Raw genomic sequence first — 12,155 nt, 5'->3', positions numbered from 1 at the left:
GGTGGAAACTGCATGAGTTAAAATGTCATCAAACTTGCTTTTATTATGAAGATTAAGCCATTTTTCTTGAATAAATGCTCCTTAGATTATTGCATGCCTTTGATTAATTTCCAGAGTTCTAAAAAAGTTGATTTTGATGACTTTTGCCAGTGTATTCATTGCTTTTGTGGAGGAGCAGCATTTTCAAAGGTCCTTAACTCTGAAATTACCACTGATGTTCTGTCCCATTAGTTTCCATGTTACAAATATCTCCTTCCAATCTGCCATCTCTGTTAGCTTTGCCCATGGTGTCTTTCATCGAGCAGTTCTTCTATGTTTTTTAATATAATCAAGTTTTTACCTTATGGGTTGTGTACTGGCTGTTTTAAGAAGGGTTTTTCCTACTCTTAGGTAAAGAATGTTTTCTCCTACATTTTCTTATCTTGATTTTATACTTTTACCTTCCATAATTAGGTCTTTAATCTTTAATGCATGCACTATTAAATAGGGAATCAATTCCGTTTTGCAGCATGGAGTGAACCACTTTTCTGAATACCATTTATAAAATAATCTGCACTTTTCCCATTTACTTATAGGCCCTCCTTAATTTTATGTTAAGTTTCCGTATATAAATGAGTTTGTCTGCAAGCTGTCTGTTGTGTTACTTAGGTTAATTTTCAGTTCTTGGATCAGTACCAAAATATTTTAATTATATGGATTTTTAGCTTGTCTTAATATCTGATATGGAAAGTCTCAATTATTCACCCTTCTTTCAGAGCTGATTTGTGGGATTTATTTTTCTATTCAAACATTGAGATGTATAACATTCCTCAAAATATCCAGCTAAAATTTTGATTGGGTTGTGGTGACATTATATATTAATTTAGGAAAAAATCACCATTATAATAAAATACTATCATCCTATTCAAGAGCATAGAATGTGCATAGAATGTCTATTCAGTTCTACTTTTAGGTCTTTAACAGAATTTAAAATTTTTCTCTATAGTGATCTTCTGAATGCTTTCTTAAATTCTAGAAACTTCATACTATATAGTTTCCATTTCTACTAAGAATGTATGTTATTTTTCATTGTATCTTCTAGTAGGTTATCACTATTGTAGAGAAATGCTCTTGATTTTTGATTTTTATACATTTATCCAACGTCTGTTTACTTTGCCATACTCTTGTTCTCATAATTTATGGACTCTCGTGGTTTTTCTATTCAGGTAATTATATTACCTACAATTACTTTTTTTTTCTCCTTTGTAATCATTATACTACTTGTTTCTTTTTTATGGTATTCACCAGGGTCTCCATTAATGTTAAACAACAGAATTTTAGTTCTGAGTTTTTATGGGTATAATACTTAGAATGTTCTGTTCTTTAATCCTTATCTTTTTCAGGAAACAAAAATTTTTGTTATTTTCTTTCTTATATCTCAGACATCCTCTTTGATTTATTTCTAGTCTTGAATTCTTCCTCTAGTTTTTCAAAGTAGGTCTGTTTTTTTGGGGAAATCATCTGAGGCCTTCCTTTCCTTCCCATATTTTTTAAATTTTGGCTTCACAGTTAAATGAAAATTTGGTTGGATATAAAAACTCTAGGCTTAAAGCGCTTTTCAATATTAAAAAATTAATTATCTTGTGTCCAATGTTGCTATTGAGAAATTTGATATTAACCTGTTGTTACTCCTCTTTGAAAGCATTTATAATTTTTCTTTGTCCCAGATGATCTTAAATTTCTCTATTAAATGTCTTAGATGCAAGTTTTTCCTTTATCTGTACTACAGGATCGAGAGGAGAGTGAGAAGCCCAGCTAGGGTGTAAAATTTAAGGAGGCACTCACTCCCAGGGTCATGCAAGTGCCTCCTTAAAGTTTTGCATCCTTTGTGCCTCATTGCCTCATCTTTCTCCTGCCCCTGCTACCTGTTTGGTATTCTGTGAGCTCTTTCAATCTGAGGTGTTTGATCTTTCTTTAATTCTTGGATACATATCATCATCATTTTCTCAAATATTTCCTTTCCTTCCCTCTATTTCTTCTTAGTTCTGGTGTTGATACTTCCACCTTCCATGTCTCTGAGCTTTTCTTTATTTATCCTTTCCTGCTGCCTTCTGGGACAGCTTCTCAGTCTGATTTTCTAGTTCATGATTCTTGTTGTCTAGACAATTTATTTTTTTGTTTCAACTGTTATGCTTTTTATTTCTAACATTTTATGTTATTCCTTTTTATGACCTGTTCTTGTTCATATTAACAATACCTTGTTCTGTATCTTTGAGGATATTTGTTATGCTTATTTTAAATTCTTGGTATATTGGTTCTGATAATTCTGCTTCACACAGTATATGTTTTAAAATTTCCTTTTATGGTCAAATTTATGGTAGATCATGTTCCCCTAGGGGAATCAGTAGCCCTGTGCAGGCAAAGGCTGAAGGCCAGGGTCTGGTTTGTGTGTCTCCCACTAAATTTAAGGAAAGAAAATGAGGCTCAGGCCAGAGAGCTTCTGATACCACAAAACCTATTTTGACCATTGTTAATTACTGTCACTCTACTAGGCTGGTCATGTAGTCAGGAATCCACCCTACCACCCTTAAACTGTTAAAAAAAAAAAAAAAAAAAAAAAAAAAAAAGGCATCACTGAGATAAGTCAGTATCTTGATGTTTTTAATTCACCAGCATTGACGGTTGCTGGGGGAATGTTGGAGGAAGACATGCCCAAGGGGGCAACATGTACCTGGAGGGACTTCTGTGCTCTTCTGATATTACTGTGTTGACAACAACTGGCTAGGCAGTTGCTGCCAGTTTCTGTGGCCCTGGGCAAGCTTGATCTTCCCAAGGCAATGTGAGGGAAAGTCAAGAGCAGATTTTAAAAGCTCTCCCCCAACTTACTCTCTCTTGGCTACATCTGACCTTCCTACCCTCCAGTCCAAATTACCACCAACCCTTCGTACCAGTTCACTGAAGCCTTTGGGTTTCTCACAGTGTTTTTTTTGATAGCTCCAGTTCCTGCTTCCTTTTCCCTTCCGTGGTTTCCCCTTTTGTCAGGACACAAAAGAGCTGGCCCTTTGCTAACTTTGAAGACTCCATAATTTGACCCTAGCATCCTATAGACTTCACAAACACTGCCCTTAATTTTCACAATTCCAAAAGCAAATTATTGTTTTCTTCATTTTAGAGAGGAGGAAATAGAATTTCAATGAGGAAATGTGGTAAAGCCAGAATTTGAAAACATGTCTATTTTATTCCCAAATGCATGCTTTGGATACTTCATTACCACCACCTAATTAATGCCTAAATTTAGAGCCGCTTCGTTCTGTCTATCCACGAAGTTATGAAACTGTGTCCGAATATACTAATGTTCTGTGAGCTGGACCATGCATGGTATTCATTAAAAAAATGGTCATCTTTTCCCACTTGGTGGAAAAAAATATAAATTATGGATAGAATTTTATCAGTGTCATGCTTATTAAATCTCTGCACTACTGTTTTCTGTTTTCTAGCAAGTTCCAAAAGAAACGTAATGATTAAGTAGAAAATGAGTTTTGAGCAGTTGATTGCAATTAGAAATCAAGAAAATGTTAACAGTTAACCTTTTTTATACTGCTAACTGGGAAAAGATTGCCATTTTGTATCATGTAATGTATAAGTATTTGAATATTCATCATTCTTGCTAATAAAATTAGTTTATAACAATGTCTGAATATCAAAGTGAATTCATGAATGCTTAATAAATGTAAATTTACTAACATTTTTTCTTATGTATTCCTCTAATTTTAAAGGTGTGATTTTTAAAAGTTAAATTTTATTTTTTAATAGTTAATATATGCATATGGCACAAAATTCAAATGGTACAAAAAGATATACAGTGAAAACTGAATCCACTTCTCCCCACCTCTGTCCTCCAGTCACCCAGTTCTCTTTCCCTACAGTCACCACTGTTACCAGTTTGTTACATAGCATTTCATAGATATGTTAGTTGTACATAAACTCTTATTTACTTTTTTTTTTTTTTTTTGAGACAGTCTTGCTCTGTCACCCAGGCTGGAGTGCAGTGGCGTGATTTTGGCTCATTGGAACCTCCGCCTCCCAGGTTCAAGTGATTCTCCAGCCTCACCCTCCTGAGCAGCTGGGACTATAGGCATTCACCACCATGCCTGGTTAATTTTTTTTTTTTGTATTTTTGGTAGAGATGGGGTTTTCACCATGTTGGCCAGGATGGTCTCGATCTCTTGACCTTGTGATCTGCCCGCCTCGGCCTCCCAAAGTGCTGGGATTACAGGCGTGGGCCACTGTGCCCAGCCACATACTTATTTTTTAAGGGAGAAATTTTTGTCCTTGATAGAATTTTATTTCACTAAACTTTTTTTATTGCCAGCAACAGTACTGAAAGTTTGCTCTGATTCTTTAAATAACCTTCTCTGCTGAAAGTAAAACTGAGTTTTAAAAATTATTTAAGATGTTAAACATACATGGAGCTGAGACAAATATAATGAACTCATATACTCATCACCCAGATTGAAAGATTATTTAAAAGTGCTTTTTAAGGGATTTCATACTCTTGGAAATTTTTCAGAACTCCTGTTATTGGGCGAAATGAAAAGAATTATGTGTTCAACTACAACTGCAGCAGCCCTAGAGTCTTCCAGTGGATTCCATTAGTGCTAGCTTCGGCATACAATGTCTACTCCGTGGACATAGCCACTGGCCAAACTATAGATTCAACATAGAATTTCTCATATTCTTTCTAGTAGTGAAAAGTTAACGAATTATAGTTATACTTTCCCTAAAACGTATTGGTATCTGTGTAAAAAGCATATCTAACAATTTTTTTTTTTTTCTTAACGAGACAAGATCTCTCTTTCGCCCAGGCTGAAGCACAGTGGTGCAGTCGTGGCTCACTGCAGCCTTGAACTTTTGGTCTCAAGCGATCCTCCCACCTTAGCCTTCCGAATAGCTGGGATTATAGGCACATGCCACTATGCCTGGCTTATTTTTTGTAGAGATGGGGTTTCACCATGTTCCCCAGGCTAGTCCTCAAACTCCTGGGCTCAAGCAATCCTCCTGTCTTGGCCTCCCAGGGCATGCTGGGATTACAGAAATGAGCCACCATGCCTGACCATATTGTTGTATTAATATTAATTTTAAAAATTACTAATAATTCCACATGTGGGGCTAATTTGGTTATTTTGATTTGGCTCTTTTCATGAAGAAAGAATGGTGAATCCATTCTATTTATTATTTAGATGTGTGTAAATAATCTTGCATACTTATTTAGTTTTGTTACCATATTTTATATTATTGATACTGATTATATGTCCATAAACAAATCTAATTTTTTGTCCTGACTTCACAAAATCTTTTTTTTAGTACCACTTGCCTCTCCTGGTACATCAACAGAACTTCAAAACAATTTTATAGAATACATCTCCTTTATACATCAATATGATGCCAGAAAAACTCCGAATGAGCCTCCCCAGGGAAAGGTGAGGCAGTATTTAGAATTATTTAATACTTTAAGACAGAGTAGATTTGTAGAACTTTAAGCCTTTTCAAGTCATAATTATCTTTCTAAATGTCTATTTAAACAAACTACTTCAGTTATTAATAGGATAGAATCTTAGCCACATACCATAGTAAAATGTAAGGAAGAATACTATCCTGGTATGGTGGTGCCACCTGTAGTCCCAGCTACTCAGGTGGGTGCGGTGGGAGGGTTGCTTGAGCCCAGGAGTTCGAGGCTGCAGTGAGCCGTAATTGCACCACTGCATTCCAGCCTGGGTGACACAGTGAAACCTCATCTCAATCAATCAATCCAAACATAATAATTTGAATCAGTCTTTGGAATTTGGTCTACTTAAATTATTGAAATAATTTGTGTAAAATAATATCAAAGCATGCTGGGTACAGTGACTTGACACCTGTAGTCCCAGCTACTCTGGAAGCTGAGGTAGGAGGATCACTTGAGTTTGAGGCCAGCCTGGGCAACATAGCAAGGCCCATTTCTAATAATAATAATAATAGTAATAATATCAAAGCAGTTTGACAAATGTTGTGATATGCTTAATACATGTGTGTGGCAGGGAGATGCATATAAGGTTTATAAAGCCAAATAGAAATGTAATTGTCAATTATTGGATTTTTTTCCAACTATAGATGTTTGCTTTCATATTTTATTATTACTTAGCTTTTCATTAGCATTAATAGGCATTTGGGATGCAATCATAAATTCTTAGGTCCATGAACTGTAGTTTTTGTTGTATCCATAGCAATCTTTAGAGCAAGAAATGAAATTTGATGTGAATAGTCTTAAACAGTCCAGATGATGAAAAAGTTCAGAACGGGAGATGAGCTGCTACTTCTTTGACTTTCTGCTTTTTTCCTTCCTGTTCATTTTCTGATGCACCCTATTTTATAATTTAAAAGGTTCACCCGTATATGGTGGTGTCTAGTTTGGGACTGAGGTGACACCAATGAAGAGGCAGAGAAGCGCCTGCATTACTGACTAGGACTTGAGCTAACCCACAAACTCAGTTCACAGCTGCATCTTCCAGCAATCTGCGTTCTCCTGGTTAATGTCAACTTTGTTTTCTTTTCCAGAGACACGGAGCTTTTGTACAGAGAGAGATAAAACCAGGGAGTAGGCCAACAGTTCCTAAAGGAACAGAGGTATTACTGAACGCTCCAGGGTCACGTTCATCAGAACAGTCCAAAAAAACAGAGAAAGGAAACTCAGTGGAAAGCAGAATGATCTCACCAAGTCTCTGCCAACAAAATTCCCAAGAGCTGTTAGAGCCTAAAACTCACTTATCAGAAACAGACGTCAGACAGGCAGCCAAGGCATGCCCCAGCAGTCCTGGGAGCAGAGAAAAGACTGCAGGGGCCACTCAAACAACTGTAGGAGATGCTCTTTTCACTAGGCACAAGCCTTTAAATCCACCAATTAAAATATTAGAATGAATTACCTTCTTCAGATAAAAATCTAATCCCTGGAATACAGGGAAATTTCACAATCATCATCTTGGCCCCACATTTACTTTTCTGTTGTCAGGAACTTCAGAATATACAATTTATGTAAATGGAAAAATAGAAAACAGACAATTAAAATACAACCAAAGTTATTAATAAGAGTGGTCTCCAACAAGCGGAGACATTATTTGTATGTTACATTCTTTATAAACACAACTTTGTTTTGCACAACAAATGATCCTAATTAACAAATATAATAAGACTTTTAGAAGAGAGGCCCTGTTAGACATGAGTGACAGCTTTGGAATCAAACAAACTAGAGCTGGAATGTTGGCTTCACTTCATTCCTTAAGCTGTGTGACCTTGGATAAGTAACTTAACCTCTCTAGACTTCAGTTGTCTCAACTGTAAAATTAGGAAAATAGCAACTTCATAAGATTATTGAGGATGTGATTATGCACATTGATCAATAAGTGGTCAATATAATCATATCACTGCTACTATAATTCAATTTTCAATTTAAGGATAATGTTCTCTTATATATTTAATTTTTCCTCATTATTCTAAAACTTAGAACTCCTCCATATATAATTAAAAGTGGGAAAATCTAAAAATACTTCTGCCAGTACAAGATGCACAGACACATACACACTTAATTCAAAGACGTATGGGTACTTAGAATATTGAAGTATTTTCTAAATTGTTTTCTATTTTGCTCAGATCATTTCTAGGACCAATTCAACCTTTGCTTTTTGGATGAGTTTGGTAAGGATTAATTCTACTTCCAATTTGGTGTGTTTGGTGTGCCACAATATATCTGTTGTAAGATATGTTATATTGCATACAAGTGAAAGTAGGTGGAGTATTCCTCTGTTATAAAGAGTATTTACAAATTTCCATGGGGAAATATCAGCTGCTCACCATTATCTGCAGTATTGATAAGACTACAGCTATATCTTTATCCCTTTATTCTTCATTAAAGAAATTGTGATAAACTGCAAAATAATGAATGTCATTTTTTTGTGTGTGTTGGGGGCTTCTAGTTCTTGCCACATATATATCTCCAATATATATCTTGGAGATCTTTCCTTGTCAACACATGTAGGCAACCTTGTTATTTTAATAGCTCCATAGTCTTCAATAGCATAGGTATACTACTATAAAATTGGAAAAATAAAAATGCAAGTTTTGGTATGAGGGCAGGGAAGGGAGAGGTTGTTAGCATGTTTGGAAAAAGGTCTTAAAGCCTAGGGACTTGAATTTTTATCCTCATTGGAACAGGGATGGAACCTTATGTCCTCCCAAGTAGAAAGATAGAATTGAAATCTGCATAAAGCTAGAACTCTCGAATGGCTGGCCTGTCAGTAAAAGGCAGACTCCACTCCACTCATATAACCAGGAAGATAGCAATAAAATTTGCCTCTGCCTGGAGCTATGGAGAGTGAATAAACTCCTTGTAAAAAAGTAAAACCCCAAGCTTATACCACGCTCCAGTCAGGAATATGAATTTACATGTAAGACTTCTCTTAGGACACAAAACCAAAAAAAATCCTCTAGTGATACCACTGAAGTGCCTGACAAAAGCAAATGCAAACCCCCCCTCCGGAGAGAGTTTCATGATCAACACAAAAAAGGAATCCCTGCTAAAGGTAGTCACAAACAAAAATTACAAATCACACCAAGAAGAAAACCAAACTGAGCAAGAGTCTGCAGTACAAAAGAATGACTATAATTTCAGAACTGGAGATAAAAGAATTAAAACATATAATTTCAAAACTGGAGATAAAAGAATTAAAACACTTTCAATTAGAAGATCCTTGGTTTTTTTCCACCTTAGAAAATTTTATTATGTTGCCTTTTCTGTTATTTCCATCCCTTCCATTCTTTCTCTTCCCTCTTTCTGGAACAGCTATTAGCTAAATGTTAGAACACTTGGATCTATCGTCTATGTCTCTCATTATCTGTCTATGTGTATATGTGTGGTTTTTTGTTTTGAGACAGTCTCTCCAGAGCCAGGCTGGAGTGCAGTAGCTTGATTTTGGCTCACTGCAATCTCCACCTCCCAGGTTCAAGCGATCCTCCAGCCTCAGCCTCCCGAGTGCTGGGATTACAGGTGTACACCACCACACCTGGCTAATTTTTGCATTTTTAGTATAGGCAGGGTTTTGCCATGTTGGCCAGGCTGTTCTCAAACTCCTGAGCTCAATTGATCTGCCTACCTCAGCCTCCCACAGTGCTGGGATTACAGGCATGAGCCACTGTGCATGGCTGTCGTTATCTTTCTCATGGTACTTCATCACTAAGTAATGCAAGAATTCCCTGACACTTTCTACTAATTTGCTTTTCAGCCTTGTCCATTGGTATGTCAGTCCATTTATTGAAACTTAATATTTGACCATCTATTAAACTTAGTATATGATGTCCAATCTATATGTTTCCTCAATACCTAAGACTCTTGCTCTATTATGGATACGATCATCTCTCCTAGGATATTGTAGTTATGCTTAAAATGTTGTGTTTGCTCTCTCAATTCTATTAACTTTTGTTTGTTGAGTGCGAACCTCACACTCTGGGTATTGTACTTTTTCCCAAATGCTTCATGTCTCTTAATTGTCTACTCTTCTTTGGTTATATGGTTTCCAGGTTATTATCAGTTTCTGTTGACTATAGCCTGACTTTGGGACAAGTTTGGGATGTAGACAGGATGTGAACGTGATTTGTCTGATGAGCTCTTTGGTCTTTCTGGGGGTTGGTAGCTACTTGGGCATTATTACCCTGCTTCTCCAGCCCCAGTGTATGATTTGATTCATGCCACAGTTACCCTGGCTTAACATAGCAGGAGAACAGAAAGGGAATGACTGATTTCCTGCTCCACATGCAGTTCCCTAATTTTTTAAGTTGATAAATGGCCCGGGGCCTCTTCTACCTCTTCATATTCATTGACTCTAGGCTTGTAGTCCTGTCAGACCTACCATTAGGTCATCTCTACTCAGGTTAGGCTTTTGTTTCCTTTAGTTTTGTTCTTCTAAACATGAGTTCTTTGGTAATATCTTTCAAAATTTATTTTAAAATATTTTTTTTCTGATCATAAGTTTCCCTGTTTTCTAATTCTATTAAAATGGATTTCATTATCTATATTTATCTACATTTTATGGACTTTAGAGGGCAACAGAGAGTGGCTGTGTATCATCAGTCCACCATCTTGATTCAATCTCTAATTTTCTTTCTAAATCATTTGCAAACTTAGTACTTTAACCATTAGGAAATAACACATTCTCTGCAACAGACGTCATAGTTGACTGACAAATGTCACTGAGGATTGACACAGTCCTTGTGTCCCACATAATTTGGAGGAGAATGGTCTGGGGTCATAAGCCCAGTTAGTGGTTCAAACCACAGGCTAGGTTGGTTCTCAATCTTTTCAAACATGAGGGCATCTTTTCTGCATTAAAATAAAAAGTTTATGGTTCCTCACAATGACTGAAAGTCATTGAACTTTCAGTATGCATTGTGTGGGAAATGTATAATAAAATGCAATGATGATTTCCAGGTTTAAGTCTCTATTATTTTAACTGCAAAGGGTGTGTCTCTCCAAAATGAATTCCATAGTCTATTAAAGTCATAACTGCCTGTCAGTACAAATAGTGCTCTTAAATTTCACAAGAATATTTGAATGTTTCCAAGTAGTTCCCTTATTATTTCCAAAGAATGATTGCCTTTACCAGGATACAAGATCATTTTTCAAATTACAAAAAATAAAAAATAAAATAAAATAAAAAAGAAAACCAAACAAAAACAAAAATCGTCATTTATTATTAAAGTCAAAAATACTTTAATGAAGGTGCCAATGATTTCTAACATTGCTGTTAATAGTATAAATTTGTATATGTTAAGTATTGAAGCATTTTAAAATCTATTATCTTATGTGACTCATAATAATCCTATGAAGCAGGGCAAATAATAATTGCATTTCACAGCTGTTTACAGAGAACATAAATGATTTCCCCAAGTCTGCAGCTAGCAAGCAACTAGGACCAGATCCAGAGTTTCTCAATAACCGGTCCATTAATTCCCAGATGTTAACCAACAGGGCAATGCTGGCCCATAACAAATGAAAAAACAAGGATAGTATAAAGAAGTATCAAGACAAGTAACTTCAATTCTTTTATTGAAGAGACTGCAACTTTACTGCATTTTGGGATTTAAAATACTCTTTGTTAGACTCCTTACCACCTTAATGGACTACGTTGATGTTGGAAGCACCCATCATTCCGAACACAGATAAATGTAGGATAAAATATAACGGGAACATTTGAAATATACAACTAAGCACTAAAACAAGAAATTAAAATCCTCAGGTGCCAGAAATGGAGAGAACACAAACAAGCAACGAGCAAGAGGTGAGACTAAAAAAGCAATTGCAGAGTTGGAATCAGAGGATGAACTTGAGGGCTGAGATTTTAATGCCTGAGCTGGAATGGGAATGGAAGCCCCAAGTGCAGTGGAGTTGGAGCTGTGCAAAGAGCCAGGATCCTAGAAGAGCTTTGCTGCTGTGAAAATAATTCTGGGCTATCTCCTCCCATTAGCCTGGGAATTAGGGGAGGTAGTAGATTCATTACCACCTAGATGACACACCTACCAAACCGAGCTATGCACAGGAGTGGGGTCCAATGTGTATTCATGAGGAGGAAATGCAAACCAAGAAAGCAACAGAAATACTGGTTTGAACCAGGAAACTTGAAGAACCCTGTTAAAAACGAATAAGAAATTGTCCCATAGTGACAATTAATAAGCCTGCACACATGAGACAATGTGGAAAAAAAATCCCAAGATGAGATGGTTAAAAACAAAACACAAAAACACAAGAGGCAAGAACAAAAACTTCCCAGGAAAGCAGTTAGCAGAATTCATATGCCAAGAATTACAGACAATAGAACAAATAGACTATATAAAGTAAGTATACTTAAAATGACTCAAGACATAAAAGAATACAAAGTATACAGAAACCTCTTGCTTCTGCTCTCACCATGTGATATGCTGGCTCTGCCTTTGCCTTTGCCTTCTGCCATAATTGTAAACTTCCTGAGGCCTCACCAAAGCCAAGCAGATGCCAGTGCTGTGCTTCCTGAACAGCCTGCAGAACCATGAGCCAATTAAATCTCATTTCTTTGTAAATTAAACAAAAAGTATACAGAAAGACCAGAACACCATAA

The 12,155-nt window shown here is 36.2% G+C and overlaps 1 protein-coding gene across 2 annotated transcripts in view; it reads left to right on the top strand.

Annotated features, from left to right (window-relative positions):
• Nucleotides 1-6,934, top strand: part of C14H2orf73 (chromosome 14 C2orf73 homolog) — a 29,504-nt gene extending 22,570 nt beyond the window's left edge. For both annotated transcript variants that reach the window (XM_055242652.1, XM_055242651.1), the window contains exons 4-5: nt 5,344-5,459; nt 6,574-6,934. In XM_055242652.1, the coding sequence (XP_055098627.1) occupies nt 5,344-5,459; nt 6,574-6,933 (476 nt within the window). In that variant the 3' untranslated portion in view covers nt 6,934. The remainder of the gene's footprint in view (nt 1-5,343; nt 5,460-6,573) is intronic.
• Nucleotides 6,935-12,155: the final 5,221 nt, after the last annotated feature.

The sequence above is a fragment of the Symphalangus syndactylus genome, chromosome 14, assembly GCF_028878055.3.
Source record: "Symphalangus syndactylus isolate Jambi chromosome 14, NHGRI_mSymSyn1-v2.1_pri, whole genome shotgun sequence".
NCBI lineage: Eukaryota > Metazoa > Chordata > Mammalia > Primates > Hylobatidae > Symphalangus > Symphalangus syndactylus.
Note: the sequence above shows the minus strand (reverse complement) of the source record. Positions and strands in the feature narration are given on the sequence as shown.